We start from the raw sequence: 16487 nt of genomic DNA, 5'->3' as shown, positions 1-16487 counted from the left end.
TGGGTCCAAAAAATAAGACCTAATCCCAACACTAACTGTTAAAAGGTTGCTTGGAATAACAAAAAAAAAAATCCTTAATATTAACCATTTATCCATATTCTGGATGTTTCTTATCAACACAAAGTTATGTTGTTGGTTTCCCAGTAAGTTTACAAAAAGGGCAATATATATACAGAATTACAGAACATGAACAAATGTGGAATTGCCACTTTTAATGAGTAAACCTTCACCAATTAAAAAACATATTGAAGGACAAATGAGCAGCTTATTGCTTTTGGTGCGGGGAAAGAAAAGGCTTACAGTGCTATACTGTAATTAAAAATGTTAATCTAGTTTAATTCAAATGAAACTCTGAATGAAAAACTGGAATAAAACTGTAAATGAGAATAGTGGGGATGTCCCATTAATGATCAGCACTGATCCAGGCCTCGCAATATACTTTTTTGTATTTTTATCATATTTTTATTTCTTTTCCCAGCGTGCTAGAGCTTTACAGTCAGGTTTGACACCATCTTTTTTTTTTTTTTTTTTTTACAGTTTATCAGTGTCAGGTTTTACAGTTTTGCTTTTAACTTTCCTGTTTTTTTTTAAAAAAATCACCTTGAAGCTCAGGTTCAGGTGCATTATTATGTGTTTTCTGTATGTTGTGGCTTTCTTCAGGTTTCTTTCATGTTACACTGATGAGCTCCTCAAACATTCTCTCAGTCTGTCGAAAGACGACAGCGACAGCGAGGAGAAATCTGGCTTCGTCCACCGACCGGATGTCAGAATAAAAGTGTCTTAGATGGGAGCTGGGGAGCAGAAGAGTCCCATCGCTGGAAAAATGTGACCTGCAGCAGCCCTCTGTAACACCCACACAAACACATGCACACGTAAACACCTCCATGTCACGCTTCATCCTGTCCACACGCGCACACCAACACACACACTAACACACACACAGCACACTAACACACACGTTAACACACACACAGCACACCAACACACACGCTAACACACACACAGCACACCAACACACACGCTAACACACACACAGCACACCAACACACACGCTAACACACACACAGCACACCAACACACACGCTAACACACACACAGCACACCAACACACACGCTAACACACACACAGCACGCTAACACACACACAGCACACCAACACACACGCTAACACACACACACAGCACACTAACACCCGCCCTCTGCTGCAGATCCAAACCTTCACACGGCCCTGCTCGCCCTTCCATTCAACATGTGGTTTCACTCTCACACACTCTGTCACTCACACACTCACACACGAACATCACACACACACAGTCACTACATACACTACCATTAAAAAGTTTGGAGTCACTTAGAATTGTCCTAATTTTTGAAAGAAAAAATGTTTTTTTCAATGAAGATAACATTAAATGAATGATAAATCCAGTGTAGACATTGTTAATGTGGTAAATGACTGATTTTTGATGGAATTTCTCCATAGGGGTACAGAGGAACATTTCCAGCAACCATCACTGCTGTGTTCTAATGCTACATTGTGTTAGCTAATGGTGATGAAAGGCTCATTGATGATTAGAAAACTTTTGAACGGTAGTGTAGGTCAACTTCAACTCTTTTAGAGCAACTTTAATATAGAATAACTTTAATTAATTATATCAATTTTGGCTAAGATTAGTCAGCTTTAGCTAATATTGAGCAACTTTAGTTCATGTACACCTTTTTCTTTTCCTTTTCTTTCCTACCTTTCATGGAAATCATGAAATTGTCTGTGTGACCCCAAACTTTTGAATAATAGTGTAAATCCTGCAGTAAAATTTACCAAATAAGGAATATTTGATGCCGCTTCAACTGACTGATGTTCCTTTTGGTCCAAAAATGTGCCTTTCCAGAATCCAAAGTGACATTTTCAAGCTGTTCTTTCCTGAAAACAGTCCAACACTCAACAATACGGAAATGATCTAAAATAGACAAGAAGCAAATCATCTGATCTGAGATGCATTCTTGATGATTCTGCTTCTGCTCCTTGTTTTGGTTGTTTGCAGCCTCATCTACAGCTACTGCAGGAATCAAAATTATTGATGTGTTTTTTTCCTTTGAAGGAATCTTTTGAGAAACACTTTCATGCAATAGTCAGACAAGAGCAGAGATGCGACTCTCATCTTTGGATTTAAGGCTGCAAACTAGCAAACCTTCATCATCAGTGAGCTAAATTCCAACAAAGTTTTTCAAACTGTTCTTTCCTGCAAACAGAGTCTGTCTTCCAACAACTTGCTCCTCTGTTTAAAGTTTTCTCTCTCATCAATGCCTCGTTTTTTTGCCCTTCTGCGTCTCATTTTTCTCATATTGCATCATTTCTCACATTTTCTATCTCAGTTTTCTTATTTCTGTCTTTTCCTGCCTCATTGTGGTCATTTTGTCTCGTTATTTTGTCTCCCTGCTCTCATTTTGTATCTGATCTGTCCTGTTTTTGATCATTTTGTCTCTACATACTATTAGATATTTAACTATCTCCATGTTTCCTCTCTGCTCTGTTCATCAGCTGTAGACAGATGTTTCACCATGCTGAATGCATCTTTCAACAACTTGAATGTGGTCATTTTCACAATTTTAAGCTTAGATTTGGTTATTTTTTCCAATAAACCCACACATCATGCATTATTAGTTCTAGGACTGTTGGAAAGATGGAAATCTGGGGATTTTTTCACTTTTTACAATTTCTGGCTCTGATGTATCGTGTAATTTGGGTGATTTTTTTATTTTTACAAATAACATGCTTTTCAAACCTGCTGGTGGCTTTTGGCATTTAAAGAGTTAATAATTAATGGTGTAAAAAGCGTGGCTTAAGGTTAATTTAAGTGCCTTCTGCCCTTACCTTGCAAAGGAAGAAAAACGAGAGGAATCAAACTCAGAAGTTTAAGAGACACTGGGATAATTTTGAACGATGTGTGTCTTGGTTGTTTGAAGCCACATCTAGAGCTGCTCCTTTACTGCTGCAGAAACTAAATCATCTAAACTTTTTTGCTTCAAAGGAATCGTTGGGGTTATTTGTTATGTAGATAAAAGCAAGGAGGCAGCTCTAATCTGTGACCTGAAGGTAACCAGACAGATAGATATACTAACAAAACTATTTTTCACCGTTGAAAAATATCCCAAATCACATTTTCCCACAGTCCTCATCTTTCTGTCGTGAAACACTGAGAGCTTTTCAAGATGTTCTGTCCTAAAAAACTGTCCAAAAATCACCAGTATGGAAATGTTATCAAACAGAAAAGAAGCAAATCATCAAATTTGAAATGCATTCTTGATGATTTTGCTCCAGCTGCTGCAGAAATGAAATAGTCTGTATTGTACCTTAAAGAGATATGTGGATCATTCCAGAATTGGATGACATTTTATGTCCCAGCCACAACATTTCAAATAATCCACGTACAAAATCCTAATAAAGTACCAAAATTTGTCCTAAATTACTCAAAATGTGTCTAAGATGACAAAAACATCTCTAAAAGGACTAAACGTGTAAAAAAAAAAAAAAAAGACTAAAATTGTATCCAAAATTATCAAAAATGTTTCTAAAAGAGAGTTAAGTTTTCCTTCAACCAAATTGGTCCGAAATGCCCCAATTCTTGCCTAAAATGACAAAAAACATCTCCAAAATGACTCCAAATTTGTCAAAAATGGACTAAAGCCTGTCCAAACTGAGTCAATTTTTGTCCTAAATTACTCAAAGTTTGTCTAAAATTACTAACAATGTATCCAAAATGATCAAAAAGTTCTCTAAAATGACTTAAGTGAAGGGCAGTCTTCACAAAAATACACATATTGGAAAACTATTTTAAGTTTTCCTGAGACAAAGCTAACGTTCGCATGGATTAGCAACCCTGTTTCTGTGATTAGAGTAGGGTTAGCAAACAACACATAAAACATGGAATAAAAATGCTACCATTGATGTGTAAGCTGAGCCAACCAAGCCTACTACTATTATTGATGAATATGGAGCAAAAAATTATAAAAAGTTTATTTTTTGAAGCATTTTGAAGCCCAAATGTCCTCCAGTTTTGGGATGACCCGTAGACAGTTATCTGACAGTAATGCAACTCTCTCATCTGTGGATTTAAGGCTGCAAACTCACAAAGTTTCATCACCAGTGAACCAAAATCCAAACTAGCCTCTCCCACTGTCCTCATCTTTCTGCTCCTAAAACACAATGAGCTTTTCAAGATGCTCTTTCCAAAAAACAGTCAGATATTTCAATAAATACAAGATACTCCAATTATATAAAACCGACAAATCATCAAATTTGACATGAATACTTGTTTTGGTTGTTGCTGCTCTACTGCTTTATATTTAATCCTCTTTAGGAGATGTGTTTATTTGTTAGTCAAATAAGAAGATCTGTGATTTAACTAAAAAAAACATCATCACCAGTGAACTAAATCCCAACTAGCCGCTCCCACATCTTTCTGTTGAGAGCTTTTCAAGATGTTCTGTCCTATAAACAGTCCAAAACTCACACCAGAATCAAATTGTGAAGCAGTTTCTTGATTCATTTTCAATTAATTAAAAAAAAAAGGCAACTCAGGATGAAATAAAGCAGGAAAATAAAGATGGAATGTGTTTACAACCACTACATATCAGCCAGTAAACTTCACCACAGCATCGCCTTACCTTTCCACAGATGTCATCTCAAACCAACTCGAGCTTGGGCTGCATCGCCTCAACATCTTCCTCACAAACGTTCATTCAAACTCACAAACACTCAGCGACCCCACAGAGCTCCCACCGGGTGGAAGAGAGTCTTCATCACTACTGCAGGAACGATCCGAGAAGAGGAGGAAGAGGAGGAGGAGGAGGAAGGATGGAGGGAGAGGAAACCAGATGGGAGGAGGAAGAGCAAAAAAGAAAAAAAAAAGAATCTCCCAGCGAAGACCGAACCTCTGGTCATCTCACGAGGGAGACGAGGGAAACCGAGCCCCCACAAAAATGTAAGAGAGGGAAAAAACAGAGTGGGAGGAGGGTGAGGAGGGGGTGAGGAGGGTGGGTGGGATTCACATACTATACATGTGACATCACTCTCTGTCTTCCTCTCTTTCCCAAAAGCTGAAGAACATCTGCAGGGCATTCCCCCTCCTGAACAGAGCAGGAAAACACCCAAACACTCGTCTGTTCACACCAGTCTAGTGAGGACCGTCCGCTGACCTCTCACCTCTGACCTCCTCACCCAAACACTGCCATTTTATCTGAACTTCAAACTCTTGTTGTCGTGTAGTTTATAATTTAGACCAAATATTTGAATGTTGCCTCTCAGTGTAATCACTCAGAAGCAGCTCAAGCGCTTCAATCGTTCCTCTTTTATAAATGAAGGGTTTATTTAAGTGCCTCATTCCGTTATCTTGCAAATTAAGAAAAATCTGTCGTATCGATTGCAGAAACGTAACTTTCTGTCACATTTTTCTTCACAGTGGGTTCACTTTTCACAGCAATCTAAAGTCCTGCACCTCTATGGAAACAGAAATTTATGCAGAAATTAAAAAAAAAAAATGAAATCAACATGTATACCCAAAACATCCAAGCGTTTACAGGGGCTACCAAAACTTTAAAAAAAGATGGCTCCATATGCTGTAAATATTTGATTCTTTACATTTTTGCAACCTCTACAAACTCTGTGTTTTCCTCTCTACTCTGCTCATCATCTGTAGAAAGATGTTGCACCATGCTGAATGTGTCTCCAACAACCTGCTCCTCTGTTCTCTGTTTCTGAGCCATGCTACTTTTATTTTATTGATCCAGTAGCTTTGATTCTCTTCTCAGGCTACGTTGCCGTTTCCTATCTGCTCTGTGGAAACGCTGCCTGAAGTTCAACATAAACACGTCATTTGATTGTTCAGTCATGGCTTCTTTTGTGTACCAACGAGCTCAATATTTTTAGTTTTTTACAATTATAAATGGTGCAAATCCTTTATTTTGACACATTTCCAAAAAAGATATGTAGAATAGTATGTTTTACATTACAGCCGACCATTTTCAGCTCAGAATTTGTAGTTTTCCCAATGGAATTGAACGTCACACGTGCTTAGTACGAAGCCCATCTGAAAGTTGAAAGTCTTTTTATTGTTGCAGTTCCTGGATCTGATAAATGGTCGAATTTTGGTGATTTTTTTCCTGACAACATGCCTTTCAAACCGAAAGATGAATTCTGAGGTAAAGATGGTTAATAATTAAGGATACTGGAGGTAAAAGCCTAACTTAAGGTTTATTTAAGTTTGCTTTGTCTCCTTATTTTGCAAGTATAGAAAAATCTGCGTCATCAAATTCTGAGATTTAAGAGATTCTGGGTTAATGTTGAAAGAGGCATGTAAATAAATAAAACAAGAAAACCACTCAGAGACGTCAGTACTCCACCAAGGCTGCTTATTCCCCCATATGGCATTGTCAGAAATGCAGCATTTCTTTATTAATTATCGACAACCATAAATCACAGCACCATAGAATCCGTCCATTTAATATAGATGTACCCACAAACAAAATGATCTTGCACTAAGCACAGGCGTGTGTTATACATGTGTGCGTTATGTATGGATACCAAATCATGTGACCTAAATATGTAGCAGGCAACGGCAATTGATGGGACTCAGAAACACCCTCACAATTTAATCAACTGTTTCTTGTTTTATTTCTGACAGATAAGTCCCGATAAGTCTGCAGCGGTGGATTTGTAGTAGGATTGCAATCATGTGATCATCAGCAGGCAGCTGATGTCCTGTTCATTTGTTTTCATGGCTACAGTGACGCTGTGCCACTATCTGGCAGTGATACAGAACTCTTAAACAAACCCGTGGATCCAGACTATAAGCTGCATCACTGCCAAAATCCAATCAGTTGGTCCTTGTGTCATTTCTGATCTTCTCTGAAAATTTCATCCAAATCCATTGGTTTGTTTTTGAGTAATGTTGCAGACAGACAGACAGACAGACAGACCTACGCTGATCATCACATAACTCTGTTGCATTCCTTGGCGGAGTAAAAATGTTCTTTTTTAAATTAATCTTTCTACTGACACTGGTTTTTAACTAGGACAAAAACGATGTATAATAATATTAGCAATGTTGTGCTCCTTGTTTTGGTATTTTTACTTTAAGACATTAGGAAATATGTATGAGAAGACTGATGCAGCTTTCTTATCTTTGGACTGAAGGCAAGAAACAGAGATGGTTAAATTTGCCTTCCAGTGTCTCTAAACTTCACCACTGAACAAAACCCCGTATCAAAATCCTAAAATCCCAAACTAGACTCCAGCAGAGAAGTAGTCCTCATCTTTCTGCTCCTCAAACACAGAGAGCTTTTCTCTCTCATCCCCTCTGGAAGTGTTTTTTCTTCTCTGGGAGAGGCTCTGTCTAATTCCAGATGGGGCCCCGAGGCCGGATGCTCTGTGGGCTCATGGGTAAGGCCTTCCTCACGCCCTCTGGCCCTCTTGCTTCCCCCTTTTCCCACCCCTTCCCCGGACACACCCCGACAGGTTCCAGCTGGGTGGTCGAATCATCCGTCTTCACTGCATCAGTATTCCTCACTTAGAGCAGAACAACAACTGGACGTGCATCTATAAACAAAAGCAGCGTCCAGCAGAGAGAACAGGATATTATATAACACAGACGACATGAAGAGAAGATAGAGACGCACCCAGAGGCTAAAATACCTCATTATTAGAACAATCGTTCATGTCCCAGAGTGGTGAGAAAAGTCATCTGACAGGATTTTATCACATGGATTCAGCTCAGCCTCGCGGCGACATAAATGTTTCTGCAATTTCCACTAAAGTGACTTGAGTTATGCTAATTGCTTACATAATGTTGTGACATAAATTAGTGAGCCGAGGAATAAATCTCGCATTAATATGAATCACAGCTGAAGCTGGTTGTGGAGGATGATCATATCTTTTCTAATTATTCATCTGGTCCCAGGGTCGGATGTTTTGTTTTGGCCCAACCAGCCGACCAAAACATAAATATATTTAATTAACCCGGCTGGAGTAGAGAGGAGCTGGAGTCATGAAAAACAAAAGCTGATTTTCTTGTTTGCAGACCTTTAAAAAAATAGCTACAAAAAGGATACTTGCACTTTTAAGCACAACTCTAGAAATCGAAATTCGGTGCTATTTAGCTAATGCTAACATGCTAAGTTAACTATGTTTATGTTACAATTTAGGATGCATACTGTTGAGAGAGTTAAATGTAGTATTAGTGGGTAAATGCAGCGGCAGAGAGTAAATGTAGTGTTAGAGGATAAATGTAGTGTTAGAGGGTAAATGTAGTGTTAGAGGATAAATGTAGTATTAGAGGATAAATGTAGTATTAGAGGGTAAATGTAGTGTTAGAGGATAAATGTAGTGTAAGAGGGTAAATGTAGTGTTAAAGGATAAATGTAGTATTAGAGGGTAAATGTAGTGTTAGAGGATAAATGTAGTATTAGAGGTTAAATGTAGTGTTAGAGGGTAAATGTAGTGTTAGAGGATAAATGTAGTATTAGAGGGTAAATGTAGTGTTAGAGGATAAATGTACTATTAGAGGGTAAATGTAGTGTTAGAGGATAAATGTAGTATTAGAGGGTAAATGTAGTGTTAGAGGGTAAATGTAGTGTTAGAGGATAAATGTAGTATTAGAGGGTAAATGTAGTGTTAGAGGATAAATGTAGCGTTAGAGGGTAAATGTAGTGTTAGAGGATAAATGTAGTATTAGAGGGTAAATGTAGTGTTAGAGGATAAATGTAGTGTTAGAGGGTAAATGTAGTGTTAAAGGATAAATGTAGTATTAGAGGGTAAATGTAGTGTTAGAGGATAAATGTAGTATTAGAGGTTAAATGTAGTGTTAGAGGGTAAATGTAGTGTTAGAGGATAAATGTAGTATTAGAGGGTAAATGTAGTGTTAGAGGATAAATGTAGTATTAGAGGGTAAATGTAGTGTTAGAGGATAAATGTAGTGTTAGAGGGTAAATGTAGTGTTAGAGGATAAATGTAGTATTAGAGGGTAAATGTAGTGTTAGAGGATAAATGTAGTGTTAGAGGGTAAATGTAGTGTTAAAGGATAAATGTAGTATTAGAGGGTAAATGTAGTGTTAGAGGATAAATGTAGTATTAGAGGTTAAATGTAGTGTTAGAGGGTAAATGTAGTGTTAGAGGATAAATGTAGTATTAGAGGGTAAATGTAGTGTTAGAGGATAAATGTAGTATTAGAGGGTAAATGTAGTGTTAGAGGGTAAATGTAGTGTTAGAGGATAAATGTAGTATTAGAGGGTAAATGTAGTGTTAGAGGATAAATGTAGTGTTAGAGGGTAAATGTAGTGTTAGAGGATAAATGTAGTATTAGAGGGTAAATGTAGTGTTAGAGGATAAATGTAGTGTTAGAGGGTAAATGTAGTGTTAAAGGATAAATGTAGTATTAGAGGGTAAATGTAGTGTTAGAGGATAAATGTAGTATTAGAGGTTAAATGTAGTGTTAGAGGGTAAATGTAGTGTTAGAGGATAAATGTAGTATTAGAGGTTAAATGTAGTGTTAGAGGGTAAATGTAGTGTTAGAGGATAAATGTAGTATTAGAGGGTAAATGTAGCGTTAGAGGGTAAATGTAGTGTTAGAGGGTAAATGTAGTGTTAGAGGATAAATGTAGTATTAGAGGTTAAATGTAGTATTAGAGGGTAAATGTAGTGTTAGAGGATAAATGTAGTGTTAGAGGGTAAATGTAGTGTGAGAGGGTAAATGTAGTATTAGAGGGTAAATGTAGTATTAGAGGGTAAATGTAGTGTTAGAGGATAAATGTAGTATTAGAGGTTAAATGTAGTGTTAGAGGGTAAATGTAGTGTTAGAGGATAAATGTAGTATTAGAGGGTAAATGTAGCGTTAGAGGGTAAATGTAGTGTTAGAGGTTAAATGTAGTGTTAGAGGGTAAATGTAGTGTTAGAGGATAAATGTAGTATTAGAGGTTAAATGTAGTGTTAGAGGGTAAATGTAGTGTTAGAGGATAAATGTAGTGTTAGAGGGTAAATGTAGTGTGAGAGGGTAAATGTAGTGTGAGAGGGTAAATGTAGTATTAGAGGGTAAATGTAGTATTAGAGGGTAAATGTAGTGTTAGAGGATAAATGTAGTGTTAGAGGGTAAATGTAGTATTAGAGGGTAAATGTAGTGTTAGAGGATAAATGTAGTGTTAGAGGGTAAATGTAGTGTTAGAGGGTAAATGTAGTGTTAGAGGTTAAATGTAGTATTAGAATTTAGGATGCACATTGACTGTTTTTGCTTGATTAATGAACATGTGTTACATTCAGATCAAACAAGTTTTTAAAAATGTGGTTTATGCAGTGGCATTCTCTTCCTGGTGCACCGGTAGCGATACATTTGACATCATGTGGGCTAGAAATAGAAAAGAAACCATAAATGGAACTTTTTTAAAACTCGAAATTAGAAAGAAACTTTAGAAGTACAAGTATAAAATGTCATAAAACATGTTTAAATAACCACATAATTATCAGCCGTGTTATTCAGGTTCCTTGTGATGAACTGACTGTTTTAGTGCCAAATCTTGCTTTACTGGTGTGTTTCTAGTAGCCAGCAGTCGAATGGAATTTTTGACGCAGTGATGCTGTGGAGCAGCATTTCGATGAGCAGAAATAGACTATATATAAAAGATGGATGTAGCCTCCGAGTCTGAAAAGAGAAACCAGTGCTGAAGTGCCTTAAAAATGCATTGTGTTGAATGTACTGATGTTGCAATCGAGTATTTTTTTGCACCAATCTGATCCGGTAATTAAATATTTAGTATCTGCCGATACAGAGTCCCAACCTTAAACCATTTTCCAACACAACACACACTTAAAGTACATTAAAGTTATTAAAATCAATCCAGTGTGTGTGCTTGACAACTGAATAGCTCTGCAATGCATTAAGAAAAAAATGCATTTCTGCATCCAAGCAGTTTATTAATGTGATGTCAGGAACCCTGTTGTGAGGCTGAAATGTAGTGTTAGAGGATAAATGTAGTGTTAGAAGGTAAATGTAGTGTTAGAGGATAAATGCAGCACTAGAGGGTAAATGTAGTATTCGAGGGTAGATTTAGCATTGTATGGCAAATGTAGCATTAGAGGGTAAATGTAGTAGTAGAGGGTAAATGTAGTGTTAGAGGTTAAATGTAGTAGTAGAGGGTAAATGTACTGTTAGAAGGTAAATGTAGTAGTAGAGGGTAAATGTAGTGTTAGAGGTTAAATGTAGTAGTAGAGGGTAAATGTACTGTTAGAAGGTAAATGTAGTAGTAGAGGGCAAATTGGTATTTGAGGGTAAATGTAGTGTTAGAGGGTAAATGTAGCATTAGAGGGTAAATGTAGCGTTACAGGGTAAATGTAGTAGTAGTAGAGGATAGGATGTAGCGAGGCTCTACAAGCTCCAAAAGACAAGGTAGAAAAGCTGTATTCTCCACATATCGGAACATGTACTGTAGATTAGCTGTAGTACCTCTTACTGTTTATTGCTGAAGTGACCAGAGGAGGCATCACCCAGACTACAGTCAGTTCATGTTGGCAAGAAGAGAGCATTGTGGGAGTTTAGCTAGCAATGGGCAACATGACAATGACTTCTATGAAAGGTAATGGCCTCTGGACAGAGCTAACATGTTTAAAGCAGGCTGGAATCAACTGGGACAACATTTCCATGTTTCAGTAGCAGAGTTTGCAACTCAAATCATGTGTCTGTCAAGCTAAAAAGTGATCTCAGCACAGTACAAATAACTGGTTATTAATTGATAATGCTGTTGGTTGTTGGTTGAGAAATTGTTGTTTTTTGTTTTTTTTTAATATATATATGTAGCCCTAACTTCCTGCTGCAACTTGTACTTTCCCTTTACAACATGTCTGACAATGGACGTAAACAAAGAACTGGGCTTAGAGTCGTGCCCATACTGATCAGTTAAATAATACTTTAATTAGATCGGAATAACTTCCACCTACTGGCTAACAGAGGGCGACTCCTATGGTTGCAAAAGATGTCTACTTGTACAGAAATATATCAGAAAAGTTACCCTACAAGATATACAATCCCTCCAGAGACTTCTTGATCTACTCTGGGGCCTCCTCATACACTGCTCCAAAAAATTAAAGGAACACTTTTTAATCTAAGTATTGCATCAAATCAGTCAAACATGTGGGATACTGATCTGGTCAAGTAAGTAACTGAGGTGGTTTTCAGTCAGTTTCAGCTGCTTTGGTGTTCATGAAATTAACAACAGATGCACTGAGGGGTAACAATGAGACAACCCCCAAAACAGGAATGAGTTTACAGGTGAAGGCCACTGATATTTTTTTCCTTCCTAATGTTTTCTGACTGTTCTTCACTAGTTTTGCATTTGGCTAGGGTAAGTGTCACTTCTGGTAGCATGAGGCGATACCTGGACCCTACAGAGGTTCCACAGACAGTCCAACTCCTCCAGGATGAAACATCAATGCGTGCCATTGCCAGAAGGTTTGCTGTGTCTCCCAGCACATTCTCAAGCACATGGAGGAGGTTCCAGGAGACAGGCAGTTAGTCTGGGAGAGCTGGACAGGACTGTCGAAGGTCCTCAACCGATCAGCAGGACAGGTATCTGCTCCTTTGTGTAAGGAGGAACAGGATGAGTACTGCAATAGCTCTACAAAATGACTTCCAGCAGACCACTGGTGTGAATGTCTCTGATCAAACAATCAGAAAGAGATTTAATGAGGGTAGTCTGAGGGCCCGACGTCCTATAGTGGGCCTTGTGCTCACTGACTGGCACCGTAGAGCTCGGCTGGCATTTACCATAGAAAACAGGAACTGGTAGGTCCACCACTGGTGCCCTGTGCTTTTCACAGATGAGAGCAGGTTCACCCTGAGCAAATGTGACAGACATGAAAAGGTCTGGAGAATCCGTGGAGAACGTTATGCTGCCTGTAACATTGTTCAGCATGACCGGTTTGGTGGTGGGTCAGTGATGGTGTGGGGAGGCATATCCATGGAGGGACACACAGAGCTCTACAGGCTGGACAATGGCATTCTGACTGCCTTTAGGTATCAGGATGAAATCCTTGGACCCATTTTTAGACCCTACATTGGTGCAGTGGTCCTGGATTCCTTCTGGTGCACGACAATGCCCGGCCTTATGTGGTAAGAGAACTCATGCAGTTCCTGGAGGATGAAGGAACTGATACCATTAGCTGGCCCCCATGCTCACCTGACCTGAATCCAATAGAACACCTTTGGAACATTATGTTTTGTTCCATCCGACACCATCAGGTTGCTCCTCAGACTGTCCAGGAGCTCAGTGATGCCCTGGTTCAGATCTGGGAGGAGATACCCCAGGACACCATCCATCATCTCATTCAGAGCTTGTCCCGATATTGTCAGGCTGCATACAAGCACATGGAGGTCATACAAACTACTGAGTGCCGTTTTGAGTTGCTGCCAACGAATTTCAGAAAATGGACCAGCCTGCCACATCAGTTTTTCACTTTGATTTTGGGGTGTCTTGAATTTAGCCCTCCTGGGGGTTGACAATTTTCATTTCCATCAAACAATGTGGCACTTTTCATTCCTAACACATTATCCAGTCCATATCAATGTAAATATCCGGTTAGTTTTTTCCCCGCATTGAAATATGATGTGTTTTCAAAGTGTTTCTTTAATTTTTTTGAGCAGTGTAGTTGGATGTACCTGGAAAACCTCTAAGAAAGGAGGGCAGGAGGCATCGAAGTACCTCAGCTAATTCTTTTCAATGCTAAGGAACAGTGCTTGGAAGTGCAAGCCCAACCGTTCTCAATAACTACCCACAGCTCATGACTAAAGTTGAAGGTTGGAACGCAGACTAAACTGGTAAATCCACAGCTTTACCTTCTGAATCAGCTAAAACTTTATCATTACAGTCCAAACCAATGAACCCTACGACACAGCACGATGCTCATTCTGTAAATAATGGTTTCATTTGGAGTTAAATCGAAGATAAATCCAAGTATGCTCATGTCCAAGATGTCTAATTGTCCGAATTTGAGGCTTGAGGCCAACAGAATAGCAGTTAAATCCATCTTTTAGACGGAGAGGACGGATGTGCACGAACCCTTGGGTGGCGTGTTGTTTCACATTCCTGCTGACTGAGTGGAGCTGAAATGCAAATCTGCTGTGCATGCAAGCTGTGTGACATCCCTCGGTTTCAGGTTATACAACAGCTGCTGGCGATAATATGCCAAGAAATACAGGAATACAGTGGCAAAGAGCAGGGAAGATGACGGCTGTGTCCAACGTGTGGATGTATGTTTTAAAAATGGTGCATGTCGAGCCCTCGGGTGTACAGAGAGTGAGAAACACCGAACGTAAACATGTTTGTTTGCAAGAAAACCCCTCAAGGTAATAAGCTTAAACTCACAGACACATATTCAGGAGTTTTTTGTACTCATTGCAAAGAAAACATTCCTTCATCACACACATACACACCATCCTCCTTGTCCTATTTTCTCCGGTGCCGTGACCCATTTCGGCGTGCTGCTAAGAAACGGGGTCGACATCGGAGATACTAGCCGGTCCTGAAAAGCTGCAGGTCTCCCGCCGCTCCAGAAACTGTCCCATCTTTGTCTGCTTCCCATCAACGTACACTACCGTTCAAAAGTTTGGGGTCACCGAGACAATTTTATATTTTCCATGCACAAACTAATAGCTAACACAACAGCATTAGCTAACACAATGTAGCATTAGAACACAGGAGTGATGGTTGCTGGAAATGTTCCTCTGTACCCCAATGGAGATATTCCATTAAACATCAACCGTTTCCAGCTACAGTAGTCATTTACCACATTAACAATGTCTACACTGGATTTATCATTCATTTACTGTTATCTTCATTGATAAAAAAAAAAAAGATTTTCTTTCAAAAACAAGGACACTGCTATGTGACCTCAAACTGTTGAATGGTAGTGTATATGTGTTAAAGTTGCTCTATATCAGCTAAATTGCTCTTTATTAGTTGAAGTTGCTCCATATTGGTCAAAGTTGCTCTAAAATGAATTAAAGTTGCTCCATATTAGTTAAAGTTGTTCTAAAACTAGTCAAAGTTGCTTTAAATAAGTCACAGTTGCTCTACATTTTTTAAAGTTGCTCAAGAATGATTTATAGTTGCTCTATATTAGCTAAAGTTGCTCTATAAAAGTTAGGTTTGCTCTATGTTATTTAAAGGTGCTTCAAATGAGCAGCATCGCTTGTGGCCCCAGAGACTGAAAATACGAGACTCAGTATAAACTTTAACGAGTCCTGCTGAGGTGTGTTAGTTTGCTTTGTTGTTTGATAAAAAAATATTCCAGCTGGAAGTCGCACCTTGAAGCCGATCTTGCCCTTCTTGCAGCAGAGGCAGGCCAGCATGAGGAAGACGAAGGTGAAGAGACCCGAGAAGGAGATGGCCACCACGGCGAGCGACGACGACCAGGACAGCTCACTCAGCGGAGCGCCATCTGCAGGAAGCACAGAGAACAACAAATGAAGCATGTGGCTGTGGTCAGGAGCACACTGAAGCAGGAAAAGTGAAGCATCCATCCCCACTGAGGGTTTTCTGTTGTGTTTCTAGATTCCACTGTCTCAGGAGATCTTCTATTTCTCATTTAGAATCATTTTCATGTTTAATTTATAGCTGGAATTATGTTTTCTTGCTTGAAATGAGTCCAGTGTGCACCTCCGCACAGCAAGACGGCCAACAAAGACATTTATTTACACTAACTGGCCTTTTTATTACATTTTCATTTGCCGAGTCGCAAAATCAATAAACTGTGCAGCTTTAATTTGTTTTTACCCCAATAAAAAGGAGCATTTTTATATAACGAGGATTCAGGAGGGGGCGAAAGATGAATCTTTATTCTATTTTTTGTGTGTCACTGCTTCACTGCAGTGTCCCAGAAACATAGTTGTGCTGCAAAAACCACAGCTGGATGTGTTCATTACAAACCACAACCCCTGAGATAAACACAGAAATCTATATTTATGCATGAATTACTCACTTAGTGGTCAACTGTGGAATTAATTTTTGATAATTGGTTCATCAGTTTGAGCATTTTCTTAAGAAAAAAAGTCTAAATTCTCTCTTCAGCTTCATAAATATGAACATTTTCTGGTTTATTTCCTCTTCTATGAGAGTAAAGTCAATATGTTTGAACAAAACAAAACATCATCTTGGGCTTTGGGAAACAATAATTTACATTTTTTACCATTTTCTGACATTTTATAGACCAAAAAAATAGTCAACAGAGTATTAAAATGATTAAAATAATAATTAGTTGTAGGATTAATTTATAATGTTTAAAAACGATCTGATAAAATGAAGTATTTGTGATATTTTTTAACTAGCTTTGTTTGTTTCTGTGCATATTTTCCTATTCTGCAGAATGTTTACTTTTGCCAGTGCTGGGTTTTAAGATTATTTGCAGTTTTAATGATGTATCACATGCTTAAATGTAGTTGTTGCTGCTTTTACTC

General features: G+C 38.5%; 1 protein-coding gene across 3 annotated transcripts in view; it reads right to left on the bottom strand.

The window, feature by feature from the left end:
- Positions 1 to 16487, bottom strand: part of aatkb (apoptosis-associated tyrosine kinase b) — a 104439-nt gene that overhangs the window by 46994 nt on the left and 40958 nt on the right. For 2 of the 3 annotated variants that reach the window (XM_051939796.1, XM_051939797.1), the window contains exon 2: positions 15339 to 15472. In XM_051939796.1, the coding sequence (XP_051795756.1) occupies positions 15339 to 15472 (134 nt within the window). Of the gene's footprint in view, positions 1 to 4662; positions 4788 to 15338; positions 15473 to 16487 lie in introns of those variants that run through there. The other variant, XM_051939798.1, reaches the window with a different exon arrangement.

The sequence above is a fragment of the Acanthochromis polyacanthus genome, chromosome 19 (genome assembly GCF_021347895.1).
Source record: "Acanthochromis polyacanthus isolate Apoly-LR-REF ecotype Palm Island chromosome 19, KAUST_Apoly_ChrSc, whole genome shotgun sequence".
Lineage (NCBI taxonomy): Eukaryota > Metazoa > Chordata > Actinopteri > Pomacentridae > Acanthochromis > Acanthochromis polyacanthus.
This window is presented reverse-complemented; position numbering and strand designations above follow the sequence as displayed.